The sequence below is a fragment of the Parasteatoda tepidariorum genome, chromosome 5, assembly GCF_043381705.1.
Source record: "Parasteatoda tepidariorum isolate YZ-2023 chromosome 5, CAS_Ptep_4.0, whole genome shotgun sequence".
Classification (NCBI taxonomy): domain Eukaryota; kingdom Metazoa; phylum Arthropoda; class Arachnida; order Araneae; family Theridiidae; genus Parasteatoda; species Parasteatoda tepidariorum.
The window spans coordinates 90906266-90919726 of NC_092208.1; the positions used below are offsets into that span (position 1 = coordinate 90906266).

Genomic DNA, 13461 nt, shown 5'->3' on the forward strand with positions numbered 1-13461 from the left:
TTAACAAATTCGCAACAACTACAGGAAGAAAGATTTTATTAGCTGTCACTGAAAGCAGTTAAAGATTACTATAAGGTAAATTATGAATGAAGTAATTATTTTGTGGAAAATATATTTGCACGTAAAATTATTATTTTTTTCATGCAAAACTTTGTGATTGTAGGATGAGATTCCTTTCGATGCCCTGAAATACCTGACCGGTGAGTGTAATTACGGAGGACGTGTGACCGATGATTGGGACAGGAGGACACTCAACACCCTTCTCACGAAATTCTACTGCAAGGAATCTGTCTTCGATGACAATTACCGATTTGATACAGCTGGAATATATTATTCTCCTCCAGAAGGATCAGTAAGAGCTTATTTCATTCATTATTCTGATTTTTAATTTATCTGATATTAATTTCCAATCATTTTTTTAAAAGTAAATTGTAAACCATAGATTTCCTTTAAAGTAATTTTTTTTTCCTTTGAAAAACTGTCCATTCCTTCAGAAAATATTTTATTTTTATTTTATAACCGCAGATGAGCAGCAGACCCGATTTTGGGTTTATGACTACTCATGTTCAAATCTGTAGCCTTTTTCATTTTGATCCCAATTCAGAAGACAAGGGAACTCCTGGATCAAGTATTGGGAGAAATTTGCCTAGATCACTGATCTATCTAACTGATTCTGCCATGTAAAGTATCAGTGATCTCTAGATCACTGATAATTAACATGGTAGAAAATTTATAACGCCATCTTCTTCCTGAAAAATACTAATAAAAATTTTTTTGTATCATTTTAAATCTTTTAAAATTCTGGTTATGATACTTTTCCATAACCATGCTTTTAAGTTGTTGACCCAAGAATGAATAACGGAATTTTTTATACTAATTTTGATAAAAATAACTTAGCCGCAAGATTTTTAAATGCTTGTATAAATTCAACTTATCACTTTGCATATTAAATCGAATATTTTTCTTATACATTATAAAAAATTTGAAGAGGTCGTTTATGATTGTTATTATATCTACATGTTTTTTTTAGTTAAACGTATACTGAGTAAAACATATTTCAAAATCAAATCAGGGAGACATATTTTCCCAGTTCAACAATAAGAAATCCAAAGTTTATTTCGATAACATCCCTTTTAATTATTTTACTAAAGGGATAATACATAAATAATACAAATAAGTAATCTTGAAAATATTTTTAAAACTTCTTTATCGAATGTGAGAGAAAAGTAAACAAAACTTTTAAAGTTCTTGACTAGTTTAGATAACACGACTGTCGAACTTTGTGAAGGATTCATCTTTATGGTAAAATAATTCGTGAAAAAACCGCGTTTACGATAAAATGATTCGCGTAGAGTTGATGGAATCCCATTTCTTCCAAATAATTTCCTGTACACACACTTTTTTATAACTATTTTGTAATATTTACAAAACTTCTGGTTTTGGGGCCTTGAAGCGTCAGTTCTGTCACCGTGTATCATTGAATTTATTTGAATTTGCGTTTCAGTATCAATCTTACTTGGATTATACCAATTCCTTGCCACTCGTTGCCAAACCTGACGTTTTTGGTATGCACCCGAATGCTGAAATCACCAAAGATCAACAAGAGACCAATCTACTTTTTGATAGCATCCTTCTCACTCAGGTACTATACAAGTTTTTATTTTGTCACGTGAAAAAATATAACCACACAAGTTTGTTTTGAGTATTTTTAAATTTTGATCTACGCTGGTATTAGAAATTAAGAAAATTTGCAGACTGGATCGATTATCTCTAGAAACTACTCGACCGATTGTCATTAAAATTTGAATATATACATACATTTATACAATATGAAACAGATTCAACAATTGTAATACACACGCATGATCATGCAAAACACTCGTTGGAGTCGGAAGGTATGAAACTGCCACATCACAATTCAGGACAATTGCCACAGGAAATAATAAACTCCCTTATTTCAAGTATGAAATCACGCTGCAAACCCTGTATATCTGTAAGAGGGGACCATACCCCCTATTAACCTAATTTTTTATGCGTGTGTATTTCAATCACTGAATGGTTATTTGTTTCATATTGTATAAATGTATGTACAGATCAAATTTCATTAAAATCGGTCCAGGAGTTCCGGAGATAATCGACTTAGTCTGCAAATTCTCTTTATTCCTTACATCAGTGTATTATTAATAATTCAAATCACTTAAGTTAGTTAAACATAGAAATTGAAATATTAGATTTTTATTTTTAGAATGTTCCAAAAAGTTAAAATATTTTGTTTACATGCATGTTACTTATCATCTAAATCTAATGACTAAATAATATTTTACTTCATTTACTTAGTTCAATTTTTCTAGTCTTATTAACTAGGGATGCTTTTATTCAAAAAAAATCACTTCCTCTTAGTATTTTTTGCTAATACCCCTCTCAAAAAAGGATACATTATATGCTTTGAAATTGTAATGACACGTTTTTATAATTGTGCAATTTAAGATTTTATTTTTTAAAGATTTTATATCTTTTTTAAATTTCCAAAAATTATTTGTGTTACAAATATAAATTCAGTAAATTTCTGTGTTAAAGTATTGTAAGATATTTGTGATTTTTATTATGATGAATGACATTAACTAATATATTCAATTCAAATCAAGTTTTAAAATATGTTCCTTCTGTGAATTAAAATGTACTGCAACGTCACTTTTTTTTTTGAAGAAAAAGAAAAATGACATGATTTGTGTTTCCTTTTTGGTGTTCCTTAAAGGCAATATTCCACACATTTTCAAAACACTTTTTTAAATTAAATTAAGTAAATACAAACTAAGGACCTCAATAAATATATTAAGGCAAGAAAAAAAAACACTATCAAACGCGTATGAATAACTATCGAAGTCGACCGCAGAGAAGATAGAATTAAAGTTATTAGGGTTAGTTTGATTGTTAGTTGAAAGGCATCATTTTTCAGTTTTATTTGATGATGTTAATTATTTTTAATACTTTGCGTTCCACATTTTACTGTTATTGATCTTTTCATTCGTCAGATTTTATTAATTTGTGATATAACTTCTTTATGTATTGGAAAGGATTCTAAATATATATGTCTTGTAAAAGTCGTTGAACGGCCGACCCAATTTTTTGGGTTTACGACTATTAATGTTCAATTCCGCAGCCTTGTCATTTTGAACCCAATCCATAAGAAAAGGGAGCTCCTGGATCAAGTATTGGGAGAAATTTGTCTTCCGACTATTTGATGGAACTAACCCGCATTTGCGTTACATGAAGAAGAAAACCGCGAGAACCTCCCATGGTTAGCTTGACGTCAAGGGGACTCTAACCCCTGATCCACTGAGGATATTTTACGTCAGTACTGGAGTTGGTGCAACCCAGATGCGGAATTCATATCATCGCTGGGATTTGAACCCAGTTCACTTTATTGGAAGGCTATATTCCATAAATCGTTGCAACCCAAATATCTGTGTTAAGAATGTTGATCAAATGTATGAATTCGATGCTGTATTTCTTGCACAAAATAATAGTTAACCAGTTAATGATGAAGCAACAAAAATCATACGCTTTCTAATGATGAATAAACGGACAATTTTCGATTTCTGACTTCCTGACTTGAATAACGATTGTTCGGAGTTCGGAATTTTTTTTTAATTTTTTCTCTCTTTTCTATAAATTTTTATTCTTAATGTGCACTGCGAGAAATAAAAAATGTACCACCTTAAATAACTTTTGATAAAAATAATCGGACCTTCACGTTTTAAGACTCAGTCTTAATGGCTCAAGGGGATGACTTCAAATATGCTAATTAATAAGTGCAGAGGATATTTTAAATTGCGAAATCACACAAAAAAACGTACTATCGCTTAATAAAAATAATTTTTTTCCCGACAGATTTGAAATTTTTGATCCCCAAAATATAGGGAGTAGCCGCAATTTAGAAAATTTGGTTCCAATAGTTCGGTGAGGAGAGCACATCAAAGTTTAGACTACTTAATGTTAATTGTACTTTTTGAGTATTTCGTAAGTTTGCTAAAGTTTGGAGCGAACTGAAAAATTTTTGCACACATTTGTAAAATTCGCTTAGCCAAAGATAATTCCATGCAATAAATAAATTTTTTTAAGTATTTATTATTTTTTAATTATTCTATTTAATAATAGTCGAAAAAAAACTTTATTGTAAGGAAGGAAATTTTTTTACATCATTTCTGAGTATTTAATTTTATATGGAGAAATACAAAATTTGAGGGAATTCGGTTGAATAGTTCTCGAGAAATCAAATTCTAAAAATACGACTTTTTCAAAATTTAATTTCTCAATAAAAATGTGTCTGATTTTGTAACTTAAAATATCATCTGCACTTGTAAATTGGATCATTTGAAGTCACCCCACCCCCTCGAACCATTAAGATTGACACTTAGTTCGTGAAAATCTAATCATTAGAACGAAAGTTATTCAGGGTGATTCGTTTTTTTTTTTGTGTGTGGACTGTACAGGGCTAGTTACAGAACTCCTTGTGAAATTGCAATGACCAACTTCTACTAAGTATAAGACGTAAATCTTAATAGCTTGTTTTTTTTCTTCATGCATCCTGTAGGCTCGTGTGTCAGGAAGTAGCGGTCAGTCTTCGGAAAGCATGGTTGAAGAAGTCGCATCGGACATATTGAATCGTCTCCCAGGAAATTTCGACATAGGCCAGGCTCTGCTCAAATATCCGACTATGTACCAACAGAGTATGAACACAGTCCTCGTGCAGGAGATGGGAAGATTCAATTCACTACTCACTACCATACGAAATTCTCTTGTAAACACTAAAAAGGCAATCAAGGTAAAATTCTTTAGTCATTCATTAGCAATTCTAATACTGATCTTAAGAAGAGCGTGCAGCCCACAAGGAGAAACACTAAGTGTATTGAATCCCATTAAGAAACGGATTGTTGTCAAAAGTGCCCAGAAGACAATAACATTTGCTGATGGTCAATTGATTCAGTTAAGCGTCATGTGTTGAATTCAGTTAGGAGATAGAGTGCTCGCCTTCCCCTGAGGTGAACCGAATTCAAATCCCAGCGATGGCTGATTGGTACGAATTCCGCATCCGGCTTGCACCGACCACAGTGCTGACGCAAAACATCCTCAGTGGTAGACGTAACATGGGTTAGAGCTCCCTTACCGTCAGGCTGACCAAGAGAGATTTTTGTGGTTTTTCTCTCCATGTAAAGCAAATGTGGGTTAGTTTCATCAAAAAGTCTTCGACGAAGGCCAATTTCTCCCCATACTTGATCCAGGAGTTCCCTTATCTTCTGGATTTTGTTCAAAATTACAAGTTGAACATTACAAAATTAAGAGGAGAACATTAGCAGTCGTAAACCCAAAACTGGGTCGACTGTTCGACGACGGTTATAAAATAAAATAAAATGTTCAATGCTGCAATATTGTAAATTTTTGCCCTATCAAAAAGAAAAAAAAAATACTTTTACATTAGGTCCTCTTTTTCAACTCAATCGTCTTTGCTGATAACTTTTTCAGTGAAAATAAGCTGCATTTGCATTGAGAAAAAAATACCACGGAAATCTTCCATATTTAATCTGACGGCAAAGAGACTTACTAAGGTTATATCTACCACTGTGCATTTTTTACTGCAGTGCAATGGTCGGTGTATGCCAAGGGCATTATACAAACTGATCAACCATCTCTGTGATATAAATATGTGTCGATCGTCTCATCAGAATGTGCGTGCTATATGCCCTGAGCCACCTTGAAGACAAGTTCATCGAATAAAAAATATAAACAGTAAATCTGAAGTTTGTTTTCCTCTAAGAAAGCAAACCTTCAAATATTTTGTTATGAATATGGGAAAATTAACTCTCTAATTTTACACAACTATTATTCAAAGATATTCATATACCTGGGAAATGTCTGTATAATTTTTTTTTATATTCGAACTTTAAAAAAACAAATTTGCTGACTATTTTTAATTTTTGTTATTCCTCCTACATTTAATCCTCTTGAATTTCTTAATACTACAGCTTAATTAGTCGAGAGGTTTTGTTGGCACTTGACAGGCTGGCTCGCGATCACACCTCAAAACGTGATGAGATTTAATCAGGACTCCTTTGCCAATGTGTTATGTTATTGAAAAAGCATATTTATATCGAATTTTTTTAAATAAATTATTTTAGTTGGTATGTGATATTTATTGTTCAAAGTGAAAACTGTTCTTTTATTTTGAGTTTTATGTATATACGCATAGATATTTGAGAAATGTGAAATTTTGTTGTGTCCAGGACCGGATTAAGCGTACGCGGGGCCCTTGGCCATTCAAATTTTTGGGTCCCTTAGATTGCATTCTTTTCTCATATATTTTTTGTTTATTCAAATATAAAAGTATTTATACACCTTTTCAGTTAAGAAAGCATATTTATAATTAAAATAAATAGTAATAAATAAAATTTTACTTTATTTTATTAAATTAGAACTAAAAAATAATCATAAGATTTTGAAAAAAATTGAAAAGTCATTGTTTTTCTCAATTTTTTAAAATTTATTTTTAAAGAAAAACCATTTTAAGGGGGCCCTTAATCATTGGAGGCCCCAGGCCATGGCCTAGTCTGGCCTAATGGGTAATCCAGCCCTGGTTGGTTGTGTCCCTGCATGTCTCCGGCAAATGTGTACAAGTGACAGGAAAGATTTTGCACATTACTGCAAGCCTGTGGGAGTTATTGTCTTGATCCGAGACACCCTCACCTCCTTCTGGAATGGACCGATCGTCTCCCAGCGAGATTAAACTTTTGATGACTATTTTTAAATAAGCCATTATCACTTTGTTTAGAGTATTCGGTTTTTCTTTTAACTGTACTTTGTATTTTTGATTTTAAAAGAGGCGCATGAAACTTTAAAACTTACAAGAATGTGCAAGCAGAACACTTTCATCGCGGCATCTCACCCTTTGAGCTAAAATGTTTTTTAAAAAAAAAGCAAATTTATTTAAAACTTGTGCTTTTTACTTTAAAAATTAATAACCAATTGAAACCAATAAAAACTCTCACTTTGCGTTTACAGTCATAAAAATAATAAAATAAAAATAATAATCTATACTAAATCTTTGTAAATGAGTCGCTGGAAATGCTGCTATAATATTAAAAAACTTTGTGTAAAGAACGAGTTATGTCGTCTGTAGCGCACAGTGAATATTCCTAGAAGACGAGTTATCTCGTCCTTCGCAATGAATGAAATAAGAATCTCTTTAACTTTAATTTATTCCTTGTCAGGGATTAGTAGTGATGTCATGTGAGTTGGAGCAAGTGGTGGAAAGCATTTTGAAAGGTAAGATTCCCAACATGTGGATGAGTAAATCCTACCCCTCCCTCAAGCCTCTCGGCAGTTACATTGCAGATTTCTTTCAAAGACTCAAATTCCTCCAGGTAAGACAATTTGAATCATTGTGTGTTTATTTTATTGAAATGGAAAATGATAACACAAATATGATGAACACTATTAATTGGAAATTTACTGTGTGTATATATATATATACAGTAAATTTTCAATTATAGTGTTCATCATATTTGTGTTATCATTTTCCATAAATTTCCAATAAAATGATTCAATATTTGTAACAGTATTTAGTAGCTACCCTGTAGTTGTTTGTAGCAGTAATAATTACAAGTTACAATTAATAAATAAATGAATATTAAGCCACAAGCAAAAATGTACCTTTATTTAATCATAGCCTATTATATTCATTCGATTTTTGTCAAACACGTGTTCAAAACGCGTTTTAAATGAGTTCAGTAAGGTTTTTATTGAATTATATTACTTTAGCTCAGTTCTTACTCACAATTTCCTAGTCTTTCCAAACATAATAATAATTTTTTGCAGTTCTTTCACCAGTATTGGGTAAATTGATTATACGGCACTAATTAGTATATATTTTCTTCTTTTTTTCGCGTATGAAAAGTTTCGTTTATCCGTTCTATTACATTTACCCACCGAAATGTGCGTTGTTTCAAGTAGGGTAACTTAAATTACAATCATCCGCTATCTGAAGTACGATGAAACAATATGATAAGTTATTGGCATGCCATCAAGTAAGATTGCATGGTGAAACTTATTTCTGATGTGTATTATTTCAATAGAGTGAAACCTCCTGGAAAGACCACCTCTACGTAGCGACCACTTCTGGGAGGCACGGAATTTTTTCCATGAACTTTGTGCTGAAGGAAACCTTTAAGGAAAGACCATTGAGACCTCTCCCATCGATCAGGCATACATCTGAACCAAATTTGGTAAAGGTCAAATAAGGAAACATGAAGAAACATTAAAACAAAAAATGTAACAAAAGAAATAAGTTGATTAAAATGCATTCAAAATATATGAGTGAAGCTCTTATTTAGAGTGCTCTTTTTGACGATACAATCTCATGTTGTAGAAAGAGTTCACTGAAGACATAGCCATCAATGATTTACTTTCAGAGTGGAAAGTTAAATTTAAGAAAGTTATTTAAAAAAACAAGCATCTAAAAAAAATGAATAAACCTCTTATTTTTTAAAACCTCTTATTTATTTTTTATGATATAAAATGAAATGCAAACTTGAACAAAAAACATAGTTTATTTATTTAATTAAAATAGCTTTAAAGATAGTTTATTTATTTAAAATAACTTCATCCTTCATATTTGGTAAATTTGTTTTTATATATAATTATATCAATTGGAATCAATTTTATAGACGCTATAAATTTTATTCATGGATCCGTCTTTTCATGACGTCAACAGAAGTGACATTTCCACACCAAGAAAACACTGACTAAAATTAAAATATTTTACAAAAAATCGTGTTCCTTCAAAAACAAATTTAAAGTCAATGGAGGTAACCTCTAAGAATGTCCAACCTCCATCAACGACCCTTTTGGAACGGAAATTTGTCTCTCCCGAGAGGTTTCACTGTATATACTTTTTCCCAATAAACTTTTCACGAATCCAGTGCATGGAGTGAATTTTAAAATTAATTTCTTACTGTTTCAATCGAATTGACAGGATTGGTTTGACAATGGACCACCAAACGTGTTTTGGATATCTGGTTTCTACTTCACCCAAGCTTTCTTAACAGGAAGTCAGCAAAATNTATATATATATAATAACAATTACTAGATGATTTTACAGCGAAAATAGCATTTTGCTTGCTGTTCTACGTAAAAAAAAAATTCTTAAGCAGTTAGAAGTGGCATTTTTTTTATTTTATTTTAAAATTTAAACTATTCTCCTCGAATTTTTTATAGATTATGTTGCCATTTTTCTTACTCATCATGAATACAGTGTTACAATAACTCAAAATTTTTAGTACATTGTGCTTAAAAATTAATTTATAGTTATAATTTGAACTTCGCAGCGAATATTTTTTTCTATTTTTCTCTTAAAGGCTACTTTTATTAAAAAAATCGCCAAGGAAAAGGTTCAAACATATAATCTCTGTTCAGTAGGAACTTTCAATAAATTAACGATAGGAATAAAAGTGTACCATAAATCTTTTTAAAGTATTTAATAAATCTTGTTAAGAAAAGAAAAGATTTTGTTTTGCAAAATGGAAGGTGAGCCAAAAAATATTGAGAACCTATGCTATACTCATTCTCCTATTCAGAAAAATTGAACAAAAAAGTGAGAGGCTTTGGAGGAAAGGTGTCTCCACTTCGAAGCTGCTAGAGAAAACTATAACCACTTACTAAAATGTAGAAAAGATTCGTTGAAGTGCTGCCATTTAGTGTACTAGAATATACCAATTATTGAAAATAATGCGTGGCTGTAATACTGAAATCTATTGAGGTATGTGTTGAGGTAAATCTATTGAGGTATGTATGTAAGGTATGTGAGGTATGTGTTACATCACAAATCAACAATCTGGTGTCACCAATAAAGTAAGTACTGTGATTAACCTAAAATTGTTGGTGCAGGAAGTAATATGTTCGCTTTCTCGATTTAAAATTTAAATGATGCCCCAATTTATAAAGGCAAATTGTTTTATGACTTCATGTTGGTAGAGCTGTCCATAAATTATGTGATCTCTTTTGACTCTCATATCACCCTCATTATGAAACAAGATATTTTTTTCACACAGTTCAACAAACACAAAACATTTTGTCAGGATGCAATACTGATTAAGGTAACAAAGACCCGCAACATAAAAAAAACAAACTAAGTAAGCATTTAGAAAGGCGCAGAATAAGAATTAGCTTTTCTGAAGAATTCAGTATCATATCAATATTCTTTATTTTGATCCATGTTCTTTACAAAAGGAATTCTTTAGTGTTGCGTAGGATTAATAAAAGGTATGATAATGATTTTTATTTCAGGAGTGTATGTCAGAGGTCTATTTTTGGATGGAGCTCGTTGGGACCATGATCGCTGGCTTCTGGGTGAATCCTTACCTAAAGTATTGTACGATCCTGTACCCATAGTAAGCATTCATTGTACGCATACTTGTACACGTAATTATACATATTACTGTGAATGACCGAAATGGGTGGTTGTTGACAATCTCATTGTTGCTTTGGTAAGTGAAGTGCCACTGCCCGGTATGCCCTACACTGATGTTTATCCAGTACTCTGAAAACTGATGTAATAAATCCTCAGCAGATATTAAAATATCGAATAAATATAATATTATCGACAAATTAATTAACATCAAACCTGATATAACAAATATTTCTAACTTTCGCAAAATGACTATGTGATTTCGGCCATTCTCGGTAACAGTATACATATCAAGTAGTACGAGAGTTCGAAAACTAAAGAAGCGGTCGAATATCTTAAGAAACCAAACTTTAGAGGTTGTGGTGGAGTCAAGTTTGGTGTTATGAGACAGGTTTCTGAAAATATTAAACAAGTTTGTTTTTATTTATTAAATGAAGATGTATTTTTGAAATAGCTGGCTTTACAAAAAATTTTTTTTATCGCATTTTAATTTTGCGATTGCAGTGTCATCTGTGAACCAAACTTTAAACACCTTCAAATCGAATTAAAGTACTTTTTCTGGAAAATCCAAATCTGAAATGAAAAATTGAAGATTTAAAAATTTGAAGTTGAACCACGCCCGACTCTCCAGAAATGATTTTGGGGGTCAAGTTTGATATCATTTTATGTATTTTCTGAAAATTTCTCTGTTTTTTTAGGTTTTTAATATAATACAATTTTTTCGCTGTAATTGATCGTTTTCCCCCTTTTTGAACTCCCAGTATATGTAAATTCTATCATGTAGAAAAGTATAATTTTGAATAACTTCAGTTATATTTCAGTTTTCATATACTAAGATGCATTTATATACGAAGACCACACTTTCTTTTTCTTCAGTGATACGACAGTCACAAGTGGGCCCTGTCCTACCTCAGAATTCCATATCATGCTGTCTTGTTCCAGATTAGGGTTTTCCAGTTTGTTATTCTAATATTTTAAGGTCTTTTTCCAGACAGTCTTACTCTTTTTCGTATACTAGATGGTTTGGACAAGAATATCTCAGTGTCTCGACTCGCTCAAATCTTATTAGGTGTTCTGCCTATTTAAACATTTGCATAATAATTGCTTCTATCTCTTAAATTTCAATCGTAAATTTCCTGATTAATCCTACCCTTTTGTTTACAGAACATAGTATCTCGTCACAGTGTTCTTGTTTTTAATTATTACCTGAATATTTCTCCAGGTGTGGCTCAAACCCATTAAACGAGAAGATTTCGTTGGAAAAAACAGCTACTTGTGCCCAGTGTACAAGACGAGCGAGAGACGAGGTATTCTATCGACTACTGGGCACTCTACTAATTTTGTGATATCTATGCTCTTGCCCACCGATAAACCCCAAGAGCACTGGATAAATCGAGGAGTAGCCCTGATTTGCCAATTAGACGACTAAACTCTCTTCAGCATTCCAGCGACTGTACATGTACGGAAGAGTATTTTTGTATTCACTTATTTATCTTTGTTTTATTTCTATCTGTTCGAAATTAAAATTTATAGAAGTTGGTTTATTTATTTATTAACATAACGTCGTTTATTTTATTGAAAAATATTTAGAATCACTTCATATAGTTATTCCAGGGGAAATTATTGGACTCTACAAAAATTAAATTTATATAAGATGTTTAATTATTAACATAACGCTTTTATTTTATTAAAAAATATTTAAAATCACTCCATATAAAATATCGACCAAATCAGCCCATCTCAACCACGGCCTTCCTTGCTTTCTTGTTTCAGTGGGTCTAAAAAGCAATAACTTTTTTATTGCATTGCATTTATTTTATTTTATTGCACTCATTCGAATCACGTGATCCATCCAATTCATTTAATTTATTTTTATGTATTTAATAATTCCAAGTTATTTATAAATCTTTTACAGTTCAAGGTGAAATATCCAGTTACTATTTTCATTTACACTACCGAGTATACTCTGCAAAATCTTTCTCTCAAATATTGCGATACGATTTTCCTCCAAGTTTCAGAAGCATTTGTCAAGACGGGCCCAAATAGAGTTTTGTAAATTAAGAACTTTGTTTTTCTAGAAAGAAAGCTAGATTTTACAAATCTTCTCAGCCCATAGACAGCTCCATTCGTCAGATAGAGTCGGTTTTTTTATTTCAGAAGACATTCTGTTATCAATGAAAATTCTTTTTCCTAAGTAAGTGACACTCCTTGTTGTTTCAAATCTATAAGAACCTATTTCATCGCCTTCTGATGAGATTGAAACTTGCATTGTCACCAGGTACAGGACTACAGATGGGATTTGACGCATCTAGTTAGTTGGAATTTTGATTGGCAATGAAGTTTATTTGGCGAAATAATTGCGATAAATTTATGCTTTTAAGGAAATGATTGATTCAAATTTGCAATTTCAACTGTCACAGAATTCTAGTAAAGTGCTCCCTCGAATTATTAAATGGTTGAAATTTTGATCACAAGATTCTACTCTCACAATATAGGGCAAAATAAGGAGATTTTGCTACTCGTCAGTAGCCAAATGTAGCAATTGTAACACTGGCTACTTTTTCAAAAATTGAAAATTTTAAACGAATTAAAAAAAAAACTCTTAATATTAATAACGTAAGTCATTTATTTTGAAGCCTTTCTCAAAATATGGTAAACATTAATTAACAAAGCCAATTTCGAAAACGAAGAAAAATTTTAAAAAAGAAGCGTGACTTGAAATAAAGTAACTGGGTACGTGTAAGGCTCTTATACTATCATTCAGGAGCTCTAGGTACGTGCACTTCGAGAAGAAGACGATCAAATATACCCGCACATATGACCTATGACGTCAGCGCCAACTGATCGTCAGTAAATGAAATGGCGTGTCAAAGTTGAGCTAAGTTTTTCTACATGAGTTAGAATGTTAATCAAAGTGAAGTTAATTAAATACAGCGCTGTATCACACATTGAATTTGTTGAAATATAATCCTTTCTTAGATTTATTATTAATTTCTTTTGTG

The 13461-nt window shown here is 31.7% G+C and overlaps 1 protein-coding gene across 1 annotated transcript in view; it reads left to right on the top strand.

The window, feature by feature from the left end:
* The window catches only part of LOC107452390 (Dynein heavy chain at 36C), a gene marked incomplete at its 3' end in the record, with an annotated part of 105807 nt that extends 93921 nt beyond the window's left edge, over nt 1-11886 (top strand). Inside the window, 6 exon segments of the mRNA XM_071180783.1 lie at nt 164-352; nt 1505-1642; nt 4595-4825; nt 7266-7418; nt 10339-10442; nt 11682-11886. Coding sequence (XP_071036884.1) covers nt 164-352; nt 1505-1642; nt 4595-4825; nt 7266-7418; nt 10339-10442; nt 11682 — 816 coding nt within the window.
* Nucleotides 11887-13461: the final 1575 nt, after the last annotated feature.